The following is a 26147-nucleotide window of genomic DNA, read 5'->3' as shown; positions in this document are numbered from 1 at the left end:
TGAATTCTGGATTTTATACAGAATTTGCTTAAGTAGAGCCTACTTGTTTAAGACCATGATCATCTAGCTTATTTTGTTTACTTTTTGTTTGTTTTTAACTCTAGTACTTTTCAAACTCTATTTTAGCTTTTTAGATAGTATTGTAGTCTTTAAAATAGCTATTTTTCTAGAAGCAGGGTACATTCAGCCAGCATTGCAATTTTTAACTCTGCTTCCAGGGGCCCAGTGTTCAATTTGAAGACTTTCTCCTACTAGTATATTCATTCATTGGTTGGTTTGTCCATTCTTTCTTCAACACTCGAGCCATCTTATACCAGGCACTACGCAACGCTGTATAATACATAATGACTATGACATTGTTTCCTTCCTGCCAAGGAATTTAATACCAAGAAAGGACCTCTGATGGCCTGGAAACTGGATCAGTTCAGAGGAAGGGTCCTGCTTATTAATACTCTGCATCCTTTCACTACCACCCACTCATGCAGCAGTTTATATTAGGTGCTTAGCAACTATCTGTTAAATTCATTGTCTCTAGTCTGCCAGCTGTGCTTGTCTGTATGTGTACCCCCATGTATAGGTGTGTGTAAATCCACTTTCAAATTTACCTAAAGCAATTCTGGGAAGCGGATGTGGCTCAAGTGATAAGGCCTCTGCCTACCACATGAGAGGAACAGGGTTCGATCCCTGGGGCCTCCTGGTGAAAAAGAAGAAGAGAACCAGTGCCCATGTGGCAAGCCAAGTGCCCATGCAGTGAGCCGAGTGCCCATGTGGGTGCCCGCACGGTGAGCCAAGTGCCCACGCACGTGCCACAGGTGAGCCAAGTGCCCATGTGGCGAGCTGAGTGTGCAGCGAGCCAAGTGCCATGCAAGTGCCCACAGGGAGAGCCTAGTGCCCACGTGGTGAGCCAGTGCCCACGCAGTGAGCCGAGTGCCCACACGAGTGCCCACATGGCAAGATGAGTGCCTCTGTGGTGAGCCAGTGCCCACACAGCAAGCCAAGTGCTCGCGCAGTGAGCCACTGCCCGTGCAAGTGAGTCACGTAGCAAGATGATGATACAACAAAAGAGAGACGGGGAGAGTCAAGGTGAAGTACAGCAGAGACCAGGAACTGAGGAGTCGCAGCTGACAGAGAACCTCTCTCCACATCAGAGGTCCCCAAGATCGAATCCTGGTGAATCCTAGAAGAGAAAGATGACAAGAGAAGACAAAAAGAAATAGATAGATAAGATCACACAGTGAATGGACACAGCAAAAACAGCAGGGAGGGGGAGGGGTTAAGGTTAAATAAATGTTTAAAAAAATACAGTCAATTCTAAATTTCGTGTATCCCAATCCACCTTCCTCAGACACAACCAGTCAGCTGGCATGTGCTCTAGGAATATGGATGAGTTTTAATGTTGACATAAATTAAACATAATTAGGAAGGCCTCAAGAAATTGAATAATATATTCCAAGCAAACCATAAGTGATCTTTTTTCCTTTTATTTATCCATGTAGATATGCAATTATTATCATATTTCAAGGACACTTTTTTTAGGAACTACTGGGGATTGAACCCAGACCTCATATGTGTGAAGCAGACACTTTTTAATTATTCGATAAGAAAAAACTATACAGAAAGTTTGTGCCATAAAATTATGTCCCTAAGTAATTAGGGTCCTCAGTAATAGAAGTAAAGAAGTTCTAAAGGGCCACTGCTCAGCAGCCTCTCGTAACTCAAGAGCAGAATACAATCTGCTTTTTGTGAATATGAAGTACACCCCCATAAAAATAGCTTTCACATATTCCTTATATTCCCTATTACAAAAGGGAATAATAAATCTCAATGCCATAATTTATTCTGTAAAAAATAACCCACCTACACTCACAAAAGCCTTTTGTTTTTTCCTTTAAGATAAAGACCATATCCCTAATACATGCTCAGTGAAAATTACGTCAATATAAGATGCAATATTTTCCATTATATACTGTCCTTATCAAAGTCTAGCTGGATATTCCAAAGCAATTTTCTAAACTTTTCACTGCTAATTAGCATATTCTAAAATAGAATTCTTCTGCAACTCCCAATACAAAGGACACAGGCTAGGGCGGCAGACTTGGCCCAGTGGTTAGGGCATCCACCTACCACATGGGAGGTCGGCGGTTCAAACCCCGGGCCTCCTTGACCCATGTGCAGCTGGCCCATGTGCAGTGCTGATGCACGCAAGGAGTGCCGCCACGCAGGGGTGTCCCCCGCGTAGGGAGCCCCACGTGCAAGGAGTGCGCCCGTAAGGAGAGCCGCCCAGCGTGAAAGAAAGTGCAGCCTGCCCAGGAATGGCGCTGCACACACGGAGAGCTGACACAGCAAGATGACGCAACAAAAAGCAACACAGATTCCTGTGCCGCTGACAACAACAGAAGCCAACAAAAGAAGATGCAGCAAATAGACACAGTGAACTGACAACCGGGGTGGGGAGGGGGAGGGGAGAGGAATAAATAAATAAATCTTTAAAAAAAAAAACAAAGGACACAGGCTAAAATAATCCTCACAAATATACTTTGAAAAGGGTAGTTTCAAAATATAAATCTAATAACATTTCCATCCATTATTTTCCCTGGCTATAAACTTCTTTAAAATGGAGATTTTCAAACGATGGTATGGGAAGCTGCCTTCTTGTGACACGGTCTTTCTAATTTCTCATTCAGTAGGAGAAAAAAAGTTTTATTTCCTCCCTTTGCCTTGTAAAATCATTTGGTTACCACCTTGGGCACGATTCACCAAAGAGAGCAAGACCACAGATAAAAGTGACAAACACAGGCACTGAACAAAACTTCTAAAAATAAATATCCCTGAGCTCCCAACAGTATGTCAGCAACGATGGGAATAATCGCCAACCTAAGATTCTGAACGGACTGCAGGAAGCCATCCACAGGTCCCAGCTATGTTCGGGAGCTACAGAGGCCCCAGCGCACAGGCGAGCAATGAACAGGCAAGTCCCAGGAAGCACAGTCACCAAGGCTCCCACAGCGTAAAGGCCGGCCGCCTGTGAGGCGGGAGTGGTCGCCACCACACCACCCGATGATGTTTCCCCTATGTCATCCACCAGGAGCCCAAATACTGGGGACACGGGCGCTGACATGACATATACGACGGTGTTCATCACACTCGCTGCCTGGGAAGAAAATCCAAATTGCTCTGTGAAGAAAACTTTCCCCAGTCCAACAAAAGGGAACACCACCGCCTAATAGCAGACCCCGATGATAAATGTGAGACGGGGGTAAGGAGAGGTCCTTTACCTCCGATAGCTTAGTAGCTTCGCCTGTTTTTCCTTGTTCTTTATGAAGGATTCTTTCTGCTCTCTGATCCAAGCCACCAAAGCCACCGAAGCAACACAAAACCACATTGGGCCAAGAATACCAGTCACACAGCAGCACGAATTTCATGGTACTCACCTGCATGTCCCGTTTAGCATGAGTTAAAGGGTAATGGGATTATCATAGCAAAAATAGCTGCCGAAGCCAAAGATGCCCATTAGCTACAGCATCAAAAGTTGGTGTGTTGGGAAGCAGATTTGGCCCAACGGATAGGGCGTCCGCCTACCACATGGGAGGTCCAAGGTTCAAACCCAGGGCCTCCTGACCCGTGTGATGAGCTGGCCCATGCACAGTGCTGATGCGCAAGGAGTGCCCTGCCATGCAGGGGTGTCCCCCAAGTAGGGGAGCCTCACATGCAAGGAGTGTACCTTGTAAGGAGCCGCCCAGCGCGAAAGAAAGTGCAGCCTGCCCAGGAATGGCACCACACACACGGAGAGCTGACACAACAAGATGACGCAACAAAAAGAGATACAGATTCCCGGTGCCGCTGACAAGAATACAAGCAGACACGGAAGAACACACAGTGAATGGACACAGAGAGAAGACAACTGGGGCAGGGAAGGGGAGAGAAATAAATTTTAAAAATTAAAAAAATGAAAGTCGGTGTGCCAGGCGACTGGGGTCACAGAGGGCTGGCAGCGCCCCGGGGGCAGCAGGGGCACCTCTGCTGGCCCTATTGGAGCTGCCTGCCAGCAGGACCCAGGCTTCCTCTTCCTCCTCCTCCATTAGGCACACAGGAATGAAAGAAGAAAAGACAGCGGCAACTGGATTCACAAGTGATCTTGGAATCACAGAAAGCTTTATGTAAAAGAGCCAAAGGGTGATCGTTTCCTTTACATGAGCTAAAGTCTTTTGAAAAGGACTGTTTAAAACAGAAAACAGGTGCAATCAAAACAGGATTTAATTTACAGCTATTTGATGTACACACTTTTATTGTCCCTGAATATAAAGCGAGGCATATTTGCATACACTGTTTTGAGCCATTCGGCCTCCTTGCTCATCTGAATCAGGTCAGAGGCATGGAAGTTTAGGGCGTGGGGAAGAGACCCAAAGTGGACAGGCCAGGTCTCAGAACACTGCCCATGCCCACACTCCAGGCCAAGGGAAAGAGCCCCGCCTGTCCACAGCCCCGCTGCTGGCAAACCCGGTTCTGCTACACGGCCCACCTGTCCCCAGCTAACCCCTAGGTCATTTGGTGACACAAGACACGGTATGCCACAGGAAGAAGAGGAGACCATGCAAATTCCCACATTTGAGAGTCTGAACGGAAAAACTTGGCAGCAAGCCGTGGCCACATGCGAGGCAGGGTTCCGAGGGTACAGAATTTGATTGTAAGCAGAGAAAGCCCTTCAATAAAGAGCCACATCATAGAGGGTGTCCTGTTTACCGCGGCTCCAATCCACTTTTCCAGTTCCAGAAGCAAGCCAGGCCACACACATCTTTAAAATAAATCCCTTTAACTAGGGGGAAGGGGAGAGGTGGAAATGTCTGTTCTTCATATCCAGAAGAGACTTAAATAGAACTGGACCTCATAGAATCATCAGCAGTCCACTGCAGCGTGGCAAAGTACTCAAATAGGATTCTGAAGACCGGTACTGGCTCAGTTCACCGTATGACCTTGAGTGAGTCATTTCATCTCTGAGCGTGTTTCCTCACCTATAAAATTAGGATAAAATTCATGTCTTCTTGGAGGTGAAAGGGGTGTGGGAGATCACTCACAGAGCGAGGCCGCTGAAGGGAGCAGAGCAGCCTGAGGAACCGTGACAGAAGCGCCATAGGAAGACACTGATGCAAACTGCAGAAGCAGCAACAGAGGCGGGGACTGCCGGGAAACCCCAATGGCTGAGAGAGACCCAACCAACCTCAATGTCACAACTCAGAGAGGGAGTTTGGTTCTGAAAAGGGCACTGGGCAGTCTGCCAGGGTAGAGCACAGCCAAGTACAGCAGGTGAAGCAGGGTGTCCCTACACTCAGGTGCAGGACCACCCTGCGGTGCTCGACCACAGCTCCACATGGACTAATTCTAGCGAAGAGGTGCCAGACAGAGGTAGGGAAATTGGTTTCTGCTCCCAAGTCTCTCATCGATTTACTGTGTGACCTTGGGCAAATCATTCTATTCTTCCTCAGTTCTCTTACCTATAATGGGTAAGTAATGCCAACTTCTGGGGAGAAAAACACCTTTACATTTGCACAGTACTTTACGTAGATATTTCAGAATGTTCTCATAAACTTGATATCTCTTAGTTTTAATCTTCGCAACAACCCTGTGAGGCAGATGTGGTGGAATCACCTTTATTTTACAAATAATGGCTAACATTTATTGTGTATTATGTGCCAGGCATTGTGCTAAGCCCATACATTCATTCTCTCATTCGATCCTTATTTTAGTTTCCTCTTTTTGAAAACAAATACCCTGCAATGGGTTGGTTTAAACAATGGAAATTTATTGGCTCATGGTTTTGAGGCTACAAGTCCAAATCAAGGAATCACCAAGGCTAGGTTTTTTCCCAGAACTGTGGTGTCCTGGAGCTGGCTGCCAGCAATCCCTGGCCCTTGGCTCCTCTGTCACAAGGCAATGTACATGACAGTCTCTCCTGCCTGTTCCCTTCTTTTTGGATTCTGTTGATTTCCAGCTTATGGCTGCTTCCTCTGGCCTTCTCTCTCTCTGTTACCTACCCTATAAGGCCTTTAATAAGAGGCATAAGATCCATCTTGACTCAGCTAGGCCATACCCTAATCAAGCAACTTCATCACAAGGTCCTATTTACAAGAGTTCACACCCACAGGAATGGACTAAGTTTAAGAACATGTTTTTCTGGGGTACATAGCTCCAAACCACCACAATCCTTATAGCAACTGTTTGAAGTAGGATATTATTATTATCTCTACTTGACATATGAGAAAACTGAGGCACAGGGTGGGGTGGTAACTTGCCCAAAATCACTCAGGTAAGTAGTAGAACTGAGGTTAGAACCCAGATCTCCTGGTTATAAATCTATAGAGTTTTCCATCAGGTCAAATTGTATAAGTGAACACACTGTGAAAATAAAGCTTAGAAAGTTGCACAATTGGAAGAAATCTTTATTATAGAAAATCCTACTGTGAAAGTCTTTTTAGTTAGAACTAAATTTTGGTGGACATTAACAACCAGACAATATTTCTGGCTTCTTGTAGTAAAAGAAGTAAATCCTGGAATATTAGAGTAATATAAGGAAATGGTTAGGAAGGTGGGCAGGACGTGGTATGCACAATGGCTGGAGCACAAGACTACCAACTGGTGTGAAGAAGGAAGGTAGATTAAGGAACACAGATAGAAGGCTATTTTGCAGGGAGGAATAGGGATGATAGTGGTAGCTTTTTTTCTTTTTTTAATGAAATGAAAGATTTTTCTTTAATTTTTGAAAAAATAAATCAACCATTATCTCACTACCCAGAGATAACTACTATCAATATACTATATTTTTTTCTAAGCACGTGTTTTAGGCTTGTCTCCAACAAAACAGGAACCACATATGACAAACACATTCTAAGGTGTAAAATACTGATGGGACTTGGTAAATACCTAGAAAGGGACTGAAGCAATATTATCAAGACCTGGTATCACCCTGGCGGCCAATTCCAGGGAAGCCACCTCTTTTCTCAGAATCGCCCTCACACAGCTAGTTTTCACATCTCTATGGACGTTGCTGTGCCGCAGTACAAGGATACGCTCTCTCCTTTTGGCCGAACTCTATGGTCTGAAGGCGGTTCTGTGACTCCGGAAGTGGTTCTGAGAGGTCGAGGTTTCAGGATGGCGGCGCGAGCGGTGTTCTCGTCAGTGTGCCGACGATTTTGGCAGGTAAGAGGTGGCAGGACGGGCGAACGGGGACAGTTGCTCCTAAGTCTCGCTGCTACCCGATGATCAGACCATCAGGAGCGCTCCCCGGTATTTATTCCGCACTTTGGCTCGGTGTTTGCCGAAAGTTGGCGACTCGGAGCTGGTTCTATCGCGAAATGTCTCATGGTATTAAACATTAATTAGCACGAAAACAGAAAGAAGATGTCAGAGCTGAGAAGGATATAGAACATTATATGTTCTAAACTCTTCTCACATTTTCAAAATAAACTGAGGCACAGAAGGGCCAAGTAGCTTATCTTGGGAAAATCATTCGCTGAGCTAGCAATAGATTTCAGACCCTTCCCACGGAACTAAATTGAGATGCCCTCCTGATGTACGGAATTCTGAACTTTAGAATAGTGGTATTATAGTCAGGGGGATGGATTAGATAGCCTCTGGTGTCGGTTCCTTGGGGGAGAAGCAAAAACCCTTCTTAAGAGGCAGTCCTCAAGCTTTTGGGCCTCAGGACTCCTTTAAACTCTAAAAATGATTGAGGACTCCAAAGAGCTTTTGTTTTTGTGATTTTGGGCTATTGATATATACCTTGTTAGAAAACAAAATTGGAGATATTTTAAAATACTTATTCATTCATTAATAAACTCATTACAAATAAACATAATTAACATTTTTGTGGAAAATAACTATATTTCCCAACACAAAAGCATTTATTGAGAAGAGTTTTGGTGTTTTACGTTTTTGCAAATCTTCTTAATGTCCATGTTAGGAGATGGTGGATTTTCATATTTGGATATTTCATATGTTACTATATCATACCTCATTTAATCTCTGGAAAACTCCACTGTACACATGAGAAAATGAGAGTGGAAAAGTTGCAAATAACATCTTATTATTAGGAAAATAGTTTTGATCTCCTGGACCCCTTGAAAGTGCCTCAGAGACTAGGCAGAAGACCTGAGACCACGCTTTGAAAACAGCTGTTAAATGATACGGTGTTAGGATTGAAGATTTTGAACTATTGGAACAAACTGACCCAAACAACGAAGTCTCTCTTTCTCTCTTTCCCCTTCCCTCACACAGACACCCTCCACCCCTCAAAAAAAAAGAGAGAAAGAAAGAAAAGGGAATTTTATTTAAGAACTTCTTACGGTTGACAGATGGAACAGTACTTTAAACAGAGGTTTACACTGGAAGAACATGAACTGGAAAGTGTCAGACTCCTTACGCCTGAGGTCTTCCTTCCTTCCTTCAGACAAAATAAGTACTATATTGAAGTATATTTGATTTGTAAAACAATAATAGGAAAATTGAAGTCACATGTGATATTACTCTTTTTTCCCTTTGATTTCCATGTTTAATTCATAGCACTTTTTCTTTTTAATTAAAGAAGTTGTATGTTTACAGAAGGCTCATGCAGAAAATAGAGTTCTCATATACCCCCCTCAAATGCACAATGCTCTCTATTTACACTGCCTTAGGGTGGTACCTTTGTTAAAATTTATGACAATATTATAATTATGCTATTAACTGTAATACATAGTTTACTTTAGAGTTCATTTTTTGTCTTGTACAGTCCTATGGGGAGTTTTTTGTTTTAATTTTTTTTATCCCCCCCTTGTGACTTTTTGCTTGCTGTCTGCTCTCTGTGACCATTGACTGTGCGTTCTTCTGTGTCTGTATATTTATTTTTATTTATTTCCCCCCTGCCTTGTGGCTTGTCTGCTGTCTGTTCTCTGTGTCCATTTGCTGCACATTCTTCTGTGTTCTTTTCATTGTTGTTGTTTTGCTTGTCTTCCTTTTTTTTGGTTGCGTCACCTTCCTGGATTAGCTCTGGGTGCACAGCTCTCCGCAACGTGCACCTTTACAAGGAGGCCCCAGGACCCGAACCCAGGGCCTCCCATGTGGTAGACAGGAGCTCAACTGACTGAGCCACAGCTGCTTCCCTGTTTCAATTTTTATTCTAGTAATATATGCCACTAAAAAACCCTTTTAACCATATTCAAATATATAATTCAGTGGTATTAATTACATTCACAATGCTCTGCTACCATCGTCATCCTCCATTCATTATCAGAACTTTTCCATCACCCCCACAGAAATTCTGTACCGATTAAACATTAATTCCCCATTCTCTACCCCACATTGGCCTCTGGTAATCTGTATTCTAGTTTCTGAGTCTAAATTTGTTTATTCTAAGTATTTTGTATAAGAGAAATTATGCAGTATTTGTCTTTCGTGTCTGGTTTATTCCACTCAACATGATGTCTTAAGATTTATCCATGTTGTTACATGGATCTGTACTTAATTACTTTCTATAGCTGAATAATATTCCATTGTATGTATATACCACATTTTGTTTATTCATCTGTTGATCGGCAGTTGGGTTGCTTCCTTTTGGCAATTGTGAATAATGTCGATGTGAACATCAGTTCATAACCTCTATTTGAGTACCAGCTTTCAATTCTTTTGAATTTATGAAGTGGGATTCCCCAGTCATGTGATAATTCCATGGTTAACTTTCTGAGGAACCACCAAACTGTTTTCCACAGGGACTTCATCATTTTACATTTCCACCAACAATGAAGGAGTGTTCCTATTTCTCCACGTCCTCTCCAACACTTATTTTCTGTTTGTTTTATTGTTGTTGTTGTTTTTAATAGCAGCCATTCTAGTGGATGTGAAATGGTATCTCATTGTGGTTTTGATTTGCTAATGATTTTGAACATCTTTTCATGTGCCTATTGGCCATCTGTATATCTTTGGAGAAATGTCTATTAAAGTTATTTGCCCATTTTTAAATTGAGTTGTTTGTCTTTTTGTTGTTGAATTGTAGGGTTTATCTATTTCTTTATATATTCTGGAATATTAAATTCTTATCATGTGGTTTCCAAATATATTCTCCCATTCTGTAGGTTGTCTCCTTTCATAATGAAGTCCTTTGATATCCAACAGTTTTTTATTTTGATCAAGTCCCATTTATCTATTTTTTTGTTGTTGTTGCTTATGCTTTTGGTATAAAGTCTGAGAAACCATACCCTAACACAAGGTTGTTAAGATGTTTCCGTCTTCTAGGAGTTTTATAGTTTTGGTTCTTATATTTAGGTCTTTGATCCATTTTGAGTTAATTTTTGTATATGGTGTGAGGTAGAGGTCCACTTTCATTTGTTTCCTTATGGATACCTGTTTTCCCAGCACCATTTGCTGAAGAGACTGTTCTTTCCCCCATGAATGGACTTGACACTCTTTTCAAAAATCAACCAGTAATACATAAGAGGATTTATTTCTGAACTCTCTGTTCGATTGGTCTATATGTCTGTCCTTGTACTAATATCATACTGTTTTGACTACTATATCTTTGTAATAAGTTTTTAAATCCTTAAGTTTGTGTCTTCCAATTTTGTTCTTTTTCAAGATGGTTTTGGCTATTTCAGGGCCCCTTACCCTTTCATATAAATTTGATGATTGACTTTTCCATTTCTGCAGAGAAGGCTGAGGGAATTTTGATTGGGATTTTATTGAATCTATGAATCACTTTGAGAAGAATTGACATATTAATGATATTTAGTATTCCAAGCCATGAACTTGAAATGTTCTCCCATTTATTTAGGTCTTTTAAAATTTATTTTAGCAAGGTTTTGTAGTTTTCCATGTGCAGATCTTTTACATCTTTGGTTAAATTTATTCCTGGATATTTGATTCATTTAGTTGCTGGTGTAAATGGAATTTTTTCTGAATTTCCTGTTCTTATTGTTCATTATCAGTGTATAGCAGGGTTTCTTAACAAGGGTTCGTAAGCTTGAATTGAAATTAAAAAAAAAGTATTTTTGTGGGGACGTGTTGGTATGGGTGTGATATATTTATTAAATAATATACAGTAAAGGGAAGCAGATTTGGCTCAACTGATAGAGCGTCCACCTACCATATGGGAGGTCCAGGGTTCAAACCCAGGGCCTCCTGACCCTTGTGGTGAGCTGGCCCACACACTGTTGATGCGCAGAAGGAGTGCCGTGCCACGCAGCAGTGTCTCCCGCATAGGGGAGCCCCGCGCGAGGAATATGCCCTGCAAGGAGAGCCACCCCGCGCGAAAAAGCGCAGCCTGCCCAGGAGTGGTGCCGCACACACAGAGAGCTGATGGAGCAAGATGACAACAAAAAAAGACACAGATTCCCGGTGTCGCTGGCAAGAATGCAAGCGGACACAGAAGAACACACAGAGAGCAGACAGCAGGGGGCAGGGGGAAGGGGAGAGAAATAAATAAAAAATAAATCTTTAAAAATAAAAAAAATTAAAAAATAATAATATACAGTACAGTGTGGGCATAGTGAGGAGTCCATGGTTTTTACCTGACTGGCAGAGGAGTCCATGAAACAAAAAAGGTTAAGAACCCCTGGTATATAGGCACACTTCTGACTTCTATGTTTTGATCTTGTACCCCCCTACTTTGCTAATTCATTTGTTAGCTCTAGTAATTTTGTTATGAATTTTTCATTATTTTCCATATATAGGATCTAAGTGTTTTTATCAAGGAGTGCTGGGTTTTGTCAGATGACTTTTCTGTGTCAATTGAGATGACCATGTGGTTTTATTCCTTCATTCTATTAATGTGGTATATTATATTAATTGATTTTCTTATGTTGAGCCACCCTTGCATAACTGGAATAAATCCCACTTGAACATAGTATATAATTTTTTTAATGTGCTTTTGGATTAGTTTACTAGTGTTTTGTAGGTGATTTTTGCATCTATATTCACAAGGGATATTAATCTATAACTTTATTTTCTTGCATATTTTTATTTTGCTTTGGTGTTAGAATGATGTTGGCCTCATGGAATGAGTTAAGAATTGTTCCCTCCTCTTCAGTTTTTTTTGGGAAGAGTTTGAGCAGAATTGGTGTTAATTTTTCATGAAATATTTGGTAAAATTCACCAGTAAAGCCGTCTGGTCCTGGACTTTTCTTTGTTGGGAGGTTTTTGATTATTGAGTCAATCTTTTTACTTATTATCGGTCTCTTGAAAGCTTCTGTTTCTTCATGTGTCAGTGTAGATATTTGTATGTTTCTAGGAATTTGCTATTTAGGTTTTCAAAATTGTTGATGGACAGTCATTCATAGTATCCTCTTATAATCCCTTTTTATTTCTGTAGGAACAGCAGTAATGTTTCCCCTTTCATTCCTATACCCCTCTGACCCACATCTTTTTGCTGTACTTGTTACAGATTTATCTTAGTATTGCATGTCCAAAACCATAACTTTCTTCTAACTTTTTTAAAATAAAATTTTATTGAAGTATATAATTTTATACATGAACATACATAAACAATAAATGTACAATAAAATCTGTGAATTTACAAAACTTTCGTGTCATAAAAGACTCCCATACATCTCCCCATCACCAATACCTTACATTGTTGTGAAACATTTGATACAAACTATGAAAGAGCATCGTCAAAATATTACTACTGGGAAGTGAATTTGGCTCCATGGATAGAGCATCTGCCTACCACATGGGAGGTCCAGGGTTCAAATCCAGGGCCTCCTGACCCTTGTGGTGAGCTGGCCTATGTGCAATGCTGATGCGCACAAGGAGTGCTATGCCACACAGGGGTGTCTCCCGCAGAGGGGAGCCCCATGCACAAGGAGTGCGCACCATGTGGAGAGTCGCCCTGTGCAAGAAAAGTGCAGCCTGCCCAGGAGTGGCACCACACACACAGGGAGAGCTGACACAGCAAGATAATGCAACAAAAAGAGACACAGATTCCCAGTGCCACTAACAAGAATAAAAGCAGACACAGAAGAACACACAGTGAATGGACACAGAGAACAGACAACTGGGGGCGGGAGAAGGGGAGAAAAATAAATTTTAAAAAAATCTTAAAAATATATATATATTATTACTGTCATCCATATCTTACATTTGGTGTATTTTTCCCCCAACCCACCCAATTATTAACACCCTATATTAATATTATATATTGTTATCATTCAAAGAAAACATTCTCATATTTTGTCCTATTTACCACAGTCCATCTAGATTCCCTGTGTTTTATGCTTTGTATAATCCATTCAGAGTGTGTACTTAGTGGCTATCCTAACATTTTATGCATTTGCATTTTAGAACCTGTAGGAAGTAAAAAGTGATGTTACAATAAAAAAATATAGTGCAATAGTACTGGCATTTGCAGTTACCCATAAAGTTACCTTTGCTGGAGGTCTTTATTTCTTTATGCTGTTTCAGTCCACTGTCTAGTGTCCTCTCCTGTATGAAGAATTCCCTAGCATTGCTTGAAGAGTAGATCTAGTTGTGATGAACTCCCTCAGCCTTTGTGTATCTGGGAATGTCTTAATCTCTCCCTCATTGTTGAAAGACAGACTGGATATAATATTCTTGGTTGGCACTCATTTTATTCCAGCACTTCATATATTTCATCTTACTGCCACCTTTCCACATTGGTTCTGTTAAGGAATCGGCACTTAATCTTACTGGGACTCCATTGTGCATAACATGTTGCTTTTCTCTTGCAGTTTTCAGAACTTTCTCCTTGTCCTTGGCATCTGACAGTTTGAGTACTGCGTGTCTAGGCATGTGCAGCAGTTTGATATGGTTATGAATTCCAAAAATAGATATTGGATTATGTTTGTAATCTGGTCTGTACCTGGGCATGATTAAGTTATGATTAGGGCTTTGATTGGGCCATGTCATTAGGGCGTTGAGTCCCCACCCCTTGGTGGGTGAGGACTCACAGATAAAAGGCATGGAAAAGAACAGAGTTGAGGGCTTTTGATATTGGGGTTTTTAATGGTGGAGTTTAATGCTGAAGCCTTAAGCTGGAGCCCTGGGAAGTAAGCTCACAGAGGAAAGAGAAACCAGCCCTAGGAAGAGAGGAACTCTGAGCCCAGGAAGAAGCAAGCCCTGGGAAGAGAGGAACCTTGAACCCAGAGAGAAGCAAGACCCTGGAAGGGAGGAACCCAGGAAGCCTGAACCCTCACAGACGTCAGCAGCCATCTTGCTTCAACATGGGAAAATAGACTTTGGTGAGGGAAGTAACTTACGCTTTATGGCCTGGTATCTGTAAGCTCCTACCCCAAATAAATACCCTTTATAAAAACCAACCAATTTCTGGTATTTTGCATCAACACCCCTTTGGCTGACTAATACAGCATGGTTCTCTTGGAGTTTATCCTGTTTGGGATTTGTTGGGATTCTTGAGTCTGTATATTCATGTCTTTCCTTAAATTATTTCTTTAAATATCCCTTCTGTTCCTTTTCTTCCTTGTGGGGATCCCACAATTTGTATATTGATATTCTTGATGGTATCCCACAGATCTCTTAGACTCTATCCAATTTTTTTTTAAGATTTATTTTATTTATTTCTCCCCACCCCCTTGTTGTTTGCACTTGCTGTATCTGTTCATCTTCCTTATTTCTTTAGGTGGCACCAGGAACGGAACCTGGAACCTCCGATATGGGAAGGAGGCACCTAATCACTTGAGCCACCTCCATTCCATGCTTTGTTTTGTCTCATTGTATTTTTCGTTTTGTGTCTCTTGTTGTGTCATCTTGCTGTGCCTGCCCGTCGCATCAGTTTGCTATCTTGCTCATCTTCTTTAAGAGGCACCAGGAACCTCTGCCCCCTGCTTTGTTGTGTCTCTCATTACGTTTTTCTTCATGTGTCTCTTGTTGTGTCAGCTTGCTGTGCCTACCTGTCGCACCATCTCGCTGTTTTCTTTAGGAGGCACTGGAACCAAACCAGGGACCTCCCATGTGGGAGGCAGGAGCTTAATTGCTTGAGCCATATCCACTTCCCTTCATTCTTTTTTCTTTCTCTTTCTCAACCTGAATCATTTCAATTGTCTTGTCTCCCAGTTCACGGGTTCTTTCTTCTGCCATCTCTAATCTGATACTGCAAACCTTTAGGGAATTTTTCATTTCAGTTATTTTGGTCTTCCACTCCATTATTTCTCTTTGGTTCCTTTTTAAAAACTTTTCTCTATATTGAGATTCACATATTTTTCCTTCATCATTTTCCTGCTATCTTTCTCCCTGTTTTCCTTTGTCTCCTTGAACATATTAAGGATCATTTTTTTTTCACATCTTTGTTAGGTATGTCCAAAGTCTGGTCTTCTTCAGTGGTTTCTAGATTTTCATCTTGTTCCTTTGGATAGGCCATTATTTCCCATTTCTTTGTTTGTCTTATAATCATCTTGTGTTACACACTGTAGTTTTTTTTTAAAGATTTATTTCTTTATTTCTCTCCCCTTCCCCCCCACCCCTGTTGTCTGTTCTGTGTCTATTTGCTGTGTCTTTTTTGTCCGCTTCTGTTGCCGTCAGCAGCCCGGGAATCTGTGTTTCTTTTTGCTGCATCATCTTGTGTCATTTCTCCATGTAGGCGGCGCCATTCCTAGGCAGGCTGCACTTTCTTTCGCGCTGGGCGGCTCTCCTTACAGGGCACACTCCTTGCGCGTGGGGCTCCCCTACACAGGGGACAACCCTGCGTGGCACGGCACTCCTTGCATGCATCAGCACTGCGCATGGGCCAGCTCCACATGGGTCAAGGAGGTGCAGGGTTTGAATTGTGGACCTCCCATGTGGTAGACAGACACCCTAACCACTGGGCCAAGTCCACCGCCACTGTAGATTTTTTTATATTTTGAAGTGTTGGATTTAGTCCCTGAGCTGCCTGTTCCTCAAGTTTGTATCCAGATAGTCATATGACAGAGAGTTCCTTGAATGCCAGGAGCTAACAAACAATCCAATGCAAGAACCTCATTTCATAGACTTTGCAAGTTGGCTCTTCATTGACTGGTGCAGAGAGTTTAGCCCTCCTCCTACCAAGAAGATCAGCCCAAGGTGAAAATAAAGAGCAGGGTCCTCTGAGCCTGCACCTGATCTTGGGCTTGTACTGCTGGGCTCAGAAATATCCCCATTTACAGGAATCTGAATGTGTCCTCCAGTCCCTCTGAAATAGACTTTCCAAAACAGAACCAGGGACCCACACGGGGAGTGTAGGCCGGCTCCATCCACCCTGCACGAAGGAGGAATGGTAGAGGGGCCAGCAAGAGTGCCATCAGCTTTTCTTATGTTTTTTATTTATTTTTAATTGTGGTAAAATATATATAACAAAAACATTTTAACCATTTTAGGTGTACAATTCTTTGACATTAAATACGTTGACAATATTTTTTCCAGATTATTTTTGTCATCCTAAAGCAAAATTCATACTCATTTAGCGGTAATTACCCATTTCCCCTTCCTACCACCCCTTGTAATCACTCTTGTGCTATCTTTGAATTAATTTGTTCTATCTCTTAACCATTTCTAAAACTATGTTTTCTTGATTTGGCACTCACCCAGTTACTGCAATCCTTAACTCTTTTCTGGAATTTTGAGGAAGCTGGCTCTGCCACTTTTTGCTATTGTTTACAGATTCTGTGGGGGAACAGCACCCTAGAGCACCTTATACCACCATCTTGGTTGACTGGATCCCATAGCAGTTATTTTAATGTTAGAGTTGCTTTTTTAAAAACTTCTTGGGAGTGGATATAGCTTAAGTGGTTGAGTGCCTGCTTCCCATGTGCAAAGGCCTGGGTTCAATCCCCAGTACGTCCAAAAAAAAAAAAGTTCTTACACCAAAGCACTAAAAGATATAAATTCTCTAAAAAGCGTTCTGAGAATGCTTTTTAATTATCAACTTTGCCAGTATCTTCATTTGGAATAATCAAGTATCCCTTTATTTGAAGCATCAGGTATCTTTTATTTTTAGTAGAAACTGAATGGTTTGGGGATTAAATTCTAACACATGCCCCCCCCCTTTTTTTTTTAAAGGGTTCAAGGAATTTTCCTGTAAACAGCTTTAAAAGCAGTACAGACAAAAATGGTGGCTTTCTTCTGTAAGTATGCAATTCGATGTGCTAAATTAAACAATACAGTGGGCTCTTGTGCTGTTTTACTTAGCTTTCTCTCTTTTTTCCCCACATGTACCAGTACCAATATGAAGTGGGTACAGTTTTCAAACCTATACGTTGATGTTCGCAAGGATTTGCCTAAGCCTATGGTATGTACTCCCTGTTTCTTAGTTTAAGGAACTACATTAGCAATAAGTTTTCTTCATTACTTCAATTGGACTTGTTTCCCAAACACTTTAAGAATACATCAGAAAGCCAATAAAATAAATTAAATAAAAATACTTTTTTTTTAATACTGGCAAAATGCTCAATGTGCCTGAGTAATGTATCTCTCATATCCCTGGGTTCCCATGTTATCTAAAGGAATAAATTATTTACCCCAAATAACTGTGGGAGTGAGAAGATGCTGCTCTTAGTGCAGCATAATGTGAAGAGTATTTGATTTAAAATAATTAAGGATGCAGAAAATTTGATAGTACATTATGTCATAGAAAGTCTTTTTCTTATAGCCTTCAAGTTTTCATTTAAGGTATCAGGCCTGGGCCTGGACAAGGACAGTCCTTTATTGGTCACAGTGAGAAAGAACATGGGCACAAAGGGAAAGCCACAGAACAGCTATGTAACCTTCATTCCTTTGGGTAGAAGCCATGATTCCATCAACCTAGTTTTTGTGTTAACATTTAAAAAGTTCTGACAAATGAAAAAGTTTGCTAAAATTTCTAAGTATAGAACTATTAATATATGAAATTAAAGGTAAAATTTCCATCTTCCAAATTCCACCCCTCGGAGATAACCACCTTTACCAGCTTGGTATGAGTCTTTCTAGATTTTGTCAGCATGTAATCATATATTTATGCACATGCTCACATTTTTTTTTAAGCAAAATGTGGGATCGTCTTATACATTATGGACTGCTATTTCATTTTTTTCACTTAGTAGATATTGGATATATTTCCGTGGCAGTCCCTGTAACCCAGATCTCCAACTCAGATGCCTGCAGGGCCAGGCTGGTGAGAAGCGGTGGCAAGGTAGCACAGCGATGGGCTGTGCCCTTTATAACTAGGCAGCTGCTGCTTACTCTAGACACTTGTTGCATGTGGAAAGTCAGACCTAGTGTGCCACAGCTTCTAAGTTTTCCCTGCTAAAATGAAAATCCAAATTTTATGTGGAATTAGATTTTCCATATTTGTACCAAATTCAGAATGTCTTTAAAATTCTTTAGGGACCAAACAGAACACATCCCTGCCCTCCCAACCCCCAACTTCTGACATATGATATCAATATAGTCTGTTCTTCCAGTAACCCTATTCTGGGTAATTGGTAGTAGATGGCTAGCTTCCTGATTAGTAAATAGATCTCCTTTCAGTGAAGAAACCGAACCATGAATCATTGGATTAGTAATATAAATTACTGGTTTAATGGAATAAAGCGAAGGTAATTCATCTCTTGGAAGAAAGTCAGAAATGTCAAGCCCATTATTTCTGAGGTCTGGTATTAGGGTAGAAGGGGTAGAAATTATGTACAGTCAGTGTCATGATATTTTCATTAGAAATGAGTGATTTGTACATCAGGGCAGGCAAGACATACAGGAGTAAAACCTAATAAAAAATAGTATGATTAGTAATAGGTTCCCTTTGTAGGACAATATTTTACAATTTATAAGCACTTTTAACCTATGTTTTCTTGTTTCTTTCAGAAATGCTGTGAGCTATAGCATAGTTATTGTTATCATATTTCATATATAAAGAAACTATAGTGTGGTGAGAGTAATTGACTTGTTCTTTGACATTCAACAATAAATGTCAGAATTTAATTTGGAATCCAGGTCTTTTGACCAGGCTACTTTTGTTCACAGGCTCTAAAATCCTTTCCCATTGTATATTTAGGGCTCATTCACTGTTAAGTTAGAAAGTTCCATTAGTGATTTTGTAGGTTGCCTTGAATGTCCTTTTGATTCAAACTGTATTTTAAGAGATTCTAAGGGTCTTTGTACAGATCTGAATGTAATTATATGTAGATAGTTAAACTTACAGTTGTTAAGATGTTACTAAGCATTTTTTTCTCCCCTGATTAGTAAACTCTGAGGTTGTTCCATTGAAGGTAATATATTAAATGTATTACTAGTTATAAGTATTAGAGGGAAACGGATGTGGCTCAACCAATTGGGCTCCCATCTACCATGTAGGAAGTCCAGGGTTTGATGCCCAGGGCCTCCTGGTGAGGGCAAGCTGGTCCACGTGGAGTGCTGCCCCATGCAGAAGTGCCACCCTGCGTGGGAATGCCACCCAGCATGGAAAAGCCGCCCTGCGCAGGAGTTCTGGCCAAAGTGGAGAAATGGTGCAGCAAGATGACCCAAAAGAAACACAGAGGAGAGAAAAGAAGAAGATGTAGCAGAACAGGGAGTTGAGGTGGTGCAAGAGTATTCGCCTCTCTCCCCCTCTAGAGGGTCCCAGGATTGGTTCCCGGAGCCACCTAATGAGAATATAAGCAGACACAGAAGAACACACCAGTGAATGGACACAGAGAGCAGACAGCAGGGGGAATAGGGTTGGGGGAGTAGGGGGGGCGGGGAAAGTATTAGAGGAACCATGAGTGAAACTTTTCTTTTTGATTTTAAAATTGTAGATAACCATTTCTGATGAACCAGACACATTATATAAGCGCCTGTCAGTTTTAGTAAAAGGCCATGATAAAGCCGTATTGGACAGTTATGAATATTTTGCCACACTTGCTGCTAAAGAACTTGGTATCTCTGTTAAAGTGTAAGTATGACATTTCCTAATCTGACATATTAGCCGTTGTAATATGATTAACCAGGGAAATCGTACTTATCCCCAGGCGATCTGAGCTCTTAAAAATGGGACAGAAACGCAATAAATTTATTTTTTTTAATGGGATCAAAATTCGTGATGGATAAAATTTAGGTTTGTTGTATATTATCCTAAGCAGAATCAACCTTTCTTGTCTACTAGAATTCTTTTTTTTTTGGGGGGGGGGCGCGATGGGGGGAGGTACCAGTGATTGTACATGGGAAGCATGCACTCAACCACTGAGCTACATCCACTCCCTTACTACAATTCTTAAAAACTAAAATGAATGAATAAGAAAAATTAAGGAAATACTTTCTTGAGAGATTGCACAGACTTGAGGAGACCCAAGAAGCCCTCCTGTCTGGGGTCTCCATGGGGCAGAAAGATAGATCAGGTAAACAAGCAATCCTTTAGACCCTTTGGATTTGCTGATCTTTGACTAATATACCCAGTGTTTTAAATCTGTCCTGAGGATTGCCACTCACCCAGTAATCCCATGCATATGCAAGCAAGCTTCCTGTGTCCCTTCAGTCATTGCAGGGTCAAGTGGAACTGTGCCTCCTTTGTTTTGTCACCTGTTCATTCTCATGCTGAGCAAAGCCCCTTTGTGACTTTGCTATTCTTGACTTCTAACAAACACAGAGGAATCCCACACATCTCCCAAAACAGACTATATACTTTTGTGATTATTGATGTATCCGTAGATTTTCCTAAAACAATGCACATAGAGCAGACTCTGTCCAACACCCTGATGGTACTCTTCACAGTTCATATATTTGGTCAGTCAGGGACTTAGAAAGTGTTAAAGCAGCAGGCACATGCATGCCATCGCCCATGTTTTGGAAGAATGTTCCCATTATTGTCTACAGTGTTATTTTGGCCTGAGTTTTATGACAGTAGTTACAGATGACGGTTTTGACAAATGGGAATCTGTAAACTGTAGTCAATATCTATAATTGAGTGTGAGCCTGACCTACAAAACTGTGGAAGCATGCATCGGTGTCAGTGACTCAGGTTTTAACATCAGTTAGCTTAAGTATACTGTTTTAAATATACTTAGCTTAAGTATATTTGTTTTTCAGACATGAACCTCCAAGGAAAATAGAGCGATTTACTCTTCTCAAATCAGTGCATATTTACAAGAAGCACAGAGTTCAGTATGAAATGAGAACACTTTACAGATGTTTAGAGGTGAGTTTATTTTTTAGACATGAGACAGAGTTTTAGCATTTTTGAAATGCCCCAAATTTGCACTAATATATCACAACTTTCCTTTAACATTGACTAGGTTAGGTTGACTGCCTCTCAGTCAGTTGCATACTTGTTGTAGAGAAGATAAAATGTCTTTTTTTGTGTCTATGGAAGTAGCATAGGAAAATCAAACTCAAAGCGTTCTGTTTCTTTTCCTAGGCTGCTCAAGCAAATACCATGAAATGGGTTGGGTTAAACAATGGGAATTTATTTGCTTGTGGTTTTGAGGCTAAAAGAAAGTCCAAATCAAGGCATCATCAAGGTGATACTTTCTCCCCAAAGACTGGTGTTCTGGGGCTGACTGCTGGTGATTCTTGGTCCTTAGCCTTAGCTTGGCACATGGCAATGCACATGGCAGCATCTCCGGGCCTCTCCATTTTCTTTCAGGTTTCATTTCAGCTTCTCTACATCTGTGACCTTTTCACTCTGTCTGAATTTTATTCTGCTTAGAAGAGACTCCAGAAATAGGACTAAGATCCATCCTGATTAAGGTGGGCCACACCTTAACTAAAGTAACCTCAAAAAAGGTCCTACGGCACAGCACGCCTAGTTGTCCCGCGGATCTGTCTCTTGCTTCAACAGTGTTTGAGCGGAACAGACCCGGGGACTCTTCCCCACACCCTCGGCTTCAACCACCTTGCAACTGCTTCTCCAGTTGCAACCTCTGGGACCAACTTCTCGGCCATTCCCCGCTGCCAGGACCAGCTAACACCTCTTTTTCGTGGTTAGCTCCTCGTTGTCGACCAACCATGAACTCCCAGATCCGACATAGAGGCCTCTGTGAACCGCCTGGTCAACCTGCAGCTGCAGGCCTCCTATACCTACCTCTCTCTGGGCTACTATTTCTACCGCGACAATGTGGCCCTGAAGGGCGTGGACCACTTCTTCTGCGAGTTGGCGAAGGAGAAGCAGGAGGGCGCTGAGCATCTCTTGAAGATGCAAAACCAGCGCGGCGGCCGCACCCTCTTCCAGGACATTCAAAAGCCTTCCAAAGATGAGTGGGGCAATACCCTGGTCGCCATGGAAGCTGCCCTGGTCCTGGAGAAGTCCCTGAACCAGGCCCTTTTGGATCTGCATGCCCTGGGAACTGCCAACACAGTCCCCCATCTGTGTGACTTCCTGGAGACCCATTTCCTAGATGAGGAGGTGAAACTGATCAAAAAGATAGGCGACCACCTGACCAACCTCCGCAGGCTTGCTGGCCCGCAGGCCGGGCTGGGCGAGGATCTCTTTGAAAGGCTCACCCTCAAGCACGACTAGGAGCCTCCGGAGCCCCGAGGCCGTGGGGGAGGGCTCTATTCCCCCAGCATCCAGGCTTCTGCCTGAGCCCCTCCAGCCAGGAGGCATCTTTCTAACTGCACCTTGTAGCCCTCTAACAAGCCCTGAACCAAGTGTAAACAATAAAGCTTTTTGCAGGGGAAAAAAAAAAAAGGTCCTATGTATTAAATACATTGGGTAATCATCCTCAGGAATAGACTAAATTTAAGAACAAGGTTTTCTGGGGTACATACAGTTTCAGCCTACCACACCATCCTTTAGAGTAGTAAATCTTTAAACTCAGTAATGCAGATTATTCAGGCTGACTTTTTTTTAATCCCCCCCCCCCTTGTGGCTTTTTGCATGCTGTCTGCTCTCTGTGTCCATCCACTGCACGCTCTTCTGTGTTTTCACTCATCTCCCTTTTTTGTTGCATCACCTTGCTGAGTCGGCTCTCCTCAGTGCTTGCGGATGAGCCTGTCTTCACAAGGAGGCCCCGGGATGCAAACCCAGGGCCTCCCATATGGTAGATGGGAGCCCAGCTGATTGAGCCACAGCTGCTTCCCAGACTGATTTTTATACAAAATAGCATTGCAAAATAATTTTGCTTTATTTTTAAAATTCTAGTTAAGTTTTCACACAGTTGTAATGATTTTTTTCTGTCTGCTACCTGGATATTCCACATTAATCGTGGGCAGCATTAAGGTTTTCATTTATCTGTTTATCATTCATCCATTCAGCTACTAAGGAAGGCATAGGCTTTTGTGGTTGAGGAGAGCATAGGTTCTGGAGTCTGACTGCCAAAGGCCCAATCCTGCCACTGACTATCTGTGTAGCCTGTGCCTCAGTTCCTCCATCTATAAAATGGGAATAATAACAGTACCGATCTTATATAGTTAATGTGAGGGTTCAGTGAGATACTTACCTAAAGCACTTAAAAAATACTTGCATCACATAGTAAATGATTAGTAAATGTTATTAAAGCAAACACATCTGTATCTTTTATATGGGCAGCACTCTGTTACCCTTAAATGAAGAAGAAAAACTTTATCCATCCATGTTGGACAGAAATGTCTCTCCATGGAGCATACAGAAAATCTTTTTACTAACTATATCTTAAAATCTTGTCTTTTATTTTGTATTACATTTCATGGAACTCTTTTAAATATACTGCTTTGATGAAATGGTTGCCAGCTGTGTTCCACGGAGCTCTGGCTTTAAGGCAGATGCAGTTGGAGGAAGGGGACTTCAGAGAAATGCTTCCCTCCATCCACTTCAATGACAAGAACTGCACTTTTTTTTTTAAATTGGGGTTCTGTGTAAGATTTCTTAGGGGGAGAAAAAGCTTTTACTAAAAAAAAAACAAGATTTTTTGCTTTCACAGCATGGCGTAGCATGATCCAATTTCATGTTTGATATTTTAGTTAGAACATGTAACTGGAAGTACAGCAGATGTCTACTTGGAATATATTCAGCGAAACTTACCTGAGGGAGTTGCCATGGAGGTTACAAAGGTATGACTTGAATTTCTACCTGTGTTGACGGGGTGGCTGTATTGTCATTGTACTAACCTTGCAACTGGATTACGGCCCACTGAGTGAACTGGAGGGCCTAAGGTGGATTGGCAGGCAGAGTTGCCACAGTGGTTGGGCCTGTCCCCCTTCCCATGCAGTGGTGTCAGTATGACAGAATCCTACCACTGCAGCACAAGTCTGTGGAGAACACATTCTAAGTGGCATTCCCTGGACAGCATTGAAGTTCAAATAGATTGTGTATGTGAGATCACTTTGTAAACTGTCAAGTGTTTTCCTCTCTGTTTCAAAGGCCTGCAGAAAGGCATGAGACGTAAAAGGAAGTCCAGTGGATTTGGGGGAATAAAATTAAAATTCAATTTGTGGCCAAAGAATTCCGTTAAACCCACATTATATTATGGTTTGTTTTTGTTTAGACCAAGTTAGAACAGTTACCGGAACACATCAAGGAGCCAATCTGGGAAGCGGTACCAGAAGAAAAAGAAGCAAGCAAGCCATAAAGGCTCAAAGAGGCCATTTGTGCCTTGAGTGGTAAATGAGGGTAGACCAGATGTGTAGGTTTAAATGGAGATTGTTTCCAGCTGAGACAATTTTGAGTCTGCCTGTCAGCTCTCTTGAGTCCACATGCTCTAATCAGTGAAGAGAAGGGAATGTAACTTTAATGAATGACCAGACCACAGCAAAATAACTATTTTATCTGTTCTTTTATACGTCATTGTTTCAGATCTGATTTTAACCAAATGAACAAACCATTTAACTACTAAAAGCCCAAGAAAAGAATAAAATTTATATTTTGTTAGACTGCTACTCTTCAATTATGAGTTGTACTGAATTTTAATTTAATTTTACCTGAAAGTAAGTGGTTGAAGTCTCTTCATATGCATTTTTTTTTTCTTTTGAAGTTCCTAAGAGGAAGCAGAGGACACCTTGGCTAATTTGATACTGAGCATTTAAAGTTTCTGATTTTCTCTTCATGGCAGACAAACATTAATTTGGGAGTAGTGACTTCCAAATTTCACCTCATTTAAGCATTACATTCTTTAAAGGGGATGTATTTTGTGGTAGGTCAAACACACAGCATGCACTGAACTTTTCTTAAAGCCCAGACCTTTCCAAGGCTGCCTGAAAGGGTCACCGTAATGGAATTTGAGCTTAATTTCTCAAGATGTTGTAACTTGTATCACTTCATTTGTCCTGTGATTCATTCATTCAGCAAGCTTTTATTTTGTATACTTTGTACCCAAAAGAAGTAAATATCAAAAATTGATAGAAGTAATGCCTTTTGAAAATTGTGCAAGGCACAGATAAATATTTTTCCTTATTAAATTCTTCACTGATTAGAAGGCCTTTTTCTTTTGGTAAATGGTACTTTTTTTGTTTGTTGACGTCTACTTTTCGGTCAAATGAAATAGTAGTTAAAGCACTGAAAAGAGACAAGACCACAATGGGCTGGAACAGTTGGTATACTAACCCCAGGGGAGGGATTAGTTTTCTTTTTACAGCAGAATTAGGGCCCTGTCTTTTGTGGTTTCTTTCACATCCCTGGGGGTAGTCAGGACTTCTCAGTTTTTCCTTTCTTAAACTAGATTGCAGGTTTTCTTTTCCCAGCCTACTATCAGGTGTCCATGTTTTGAATACAAACTGTTTTTGTATCAGATTTACATTACTGTCATTAACATGAAAAGAATTAAAGCCTTGTGCCCCCCCCCCCACCTCCTGGTTCTATTTGTAGCTCAGGTATTGTGTAATTCACAAATGCCTAAAGCCAGAATCCTAAGTATAAGCCTCAGGCTTAGGAACTAATCAATAAAGTAAGAGCAGTGTAAAGGTAACTGTCTAGCAAAGCAGCAATTCCTGACCCATCTTTACTTTGAAAGAAATAATTCTTTAAAAATAAGTATATGGCCCACACCTGAGCTGTTTTTGTGCTTTTTAAAAAAGTAAGCAATATAAATCACTGTTAGGATAGAATGATTTATGTGTACTTTCACTTCCAGTAACTCTTCCATATGAGCATCTTCAAAAATCTACTCCCAAGTGTCTTTTGACTAAATTAAGAACCTGTAAGCCAGATTACTTAATCACTTCAAGTTATATATTAAAATCTCATTTTAAAATAATTGTGCAAATAAACTGCACATGACAAAGGCTGCAGCAGTATTTCCTTAACAAAAGTATTTGGCATGTTTGAAGCCCACTGTATGATA

At 41.2% G+C, this 26147-nt stretch overlaps 1 protein-coding gene and 1 pseudogene across 1 annotated transcript; one reads left to right on the top strand and one right to left on the bottom strand.

The window, feature by feature from the left end:
* Window positions 1-2680: 2680 nt before the first annotated feature.
* LOC101447263 (lysosomal dipeptide transporter MFSD1 pseudogene) lies at window positions 2681-3437 on the bottom strand (annotated as a pseudogene).
* A 3598-nt stretch (window positions 3438-7035) lies between these two features.
* MRPS10 (mitochondrial ribosomal protein S10) lies at window positions 7036-25283 on the top strand. Its single transcript, XM_004462827.5, has 7 exons — window positions 7036-7191; window positions 17011-17075; window positions 17170-17239; window positions 19716-19852; window positions 20983-21091; window positions 23833-23922; window positions 24357-25283. The coding sequence occupies exons 1-7, from the start codon at window positions 7144-7146 to the stop codon at window positions 24438-24440; spliced, it is 603 nt and encodes a 200-aa protein (XP_004462884.1). The 5' UTR covers window positions 7036-7143; the 3' UTR covers window positions 24441-25283.
* Window positions 25284-26147: the final 864 nt, after the last annotated feature.

The sequence above is a fragment of the Dasypus novemcinctus genome, chromosome 11, assembly GCF_030445035.2.
Source record: "Dasypus novemcinctus isolate mDasNov1 chromosome 11, mDasNov1.1.hap2, whole genome shotgun sequence".
Taxonomy (NCBI): domain Eukaryota; kingdom Metazoa; phylum Chordata; class Mammalia; order Cingulata; family Dasypodidae; genus Dasypus; species Dasypus novemcinctus.
Note: the sequence above shows the minus strand (reverse complement) of the source record. Positions and strands in the feature narration are given on the sequence as shown.

Coding starts and splice junctions, on each gene's coding strand:
- MRPS10 (XM_004462827.5), top strand. CDS start 7,144: ATGGCGGCGCGAGCGGTGTTCTCGTCAGTGTGCCGACGATTTTGGCAG. Junction 17,076..17,169: donor AAAAATGGTGGCTTTCTTCT/GTAAGTATGCAA, acceptor CACATGTACCAG/TACCAATATGAAGTGGGTAC. Junction 19,853..20,982: donor CTTGGTATCTCTGTTAAAGT/GTAAGTATGACA, acceptor TTTGTTTTTCAG/ACATGAACCTCCAAGGAAAA.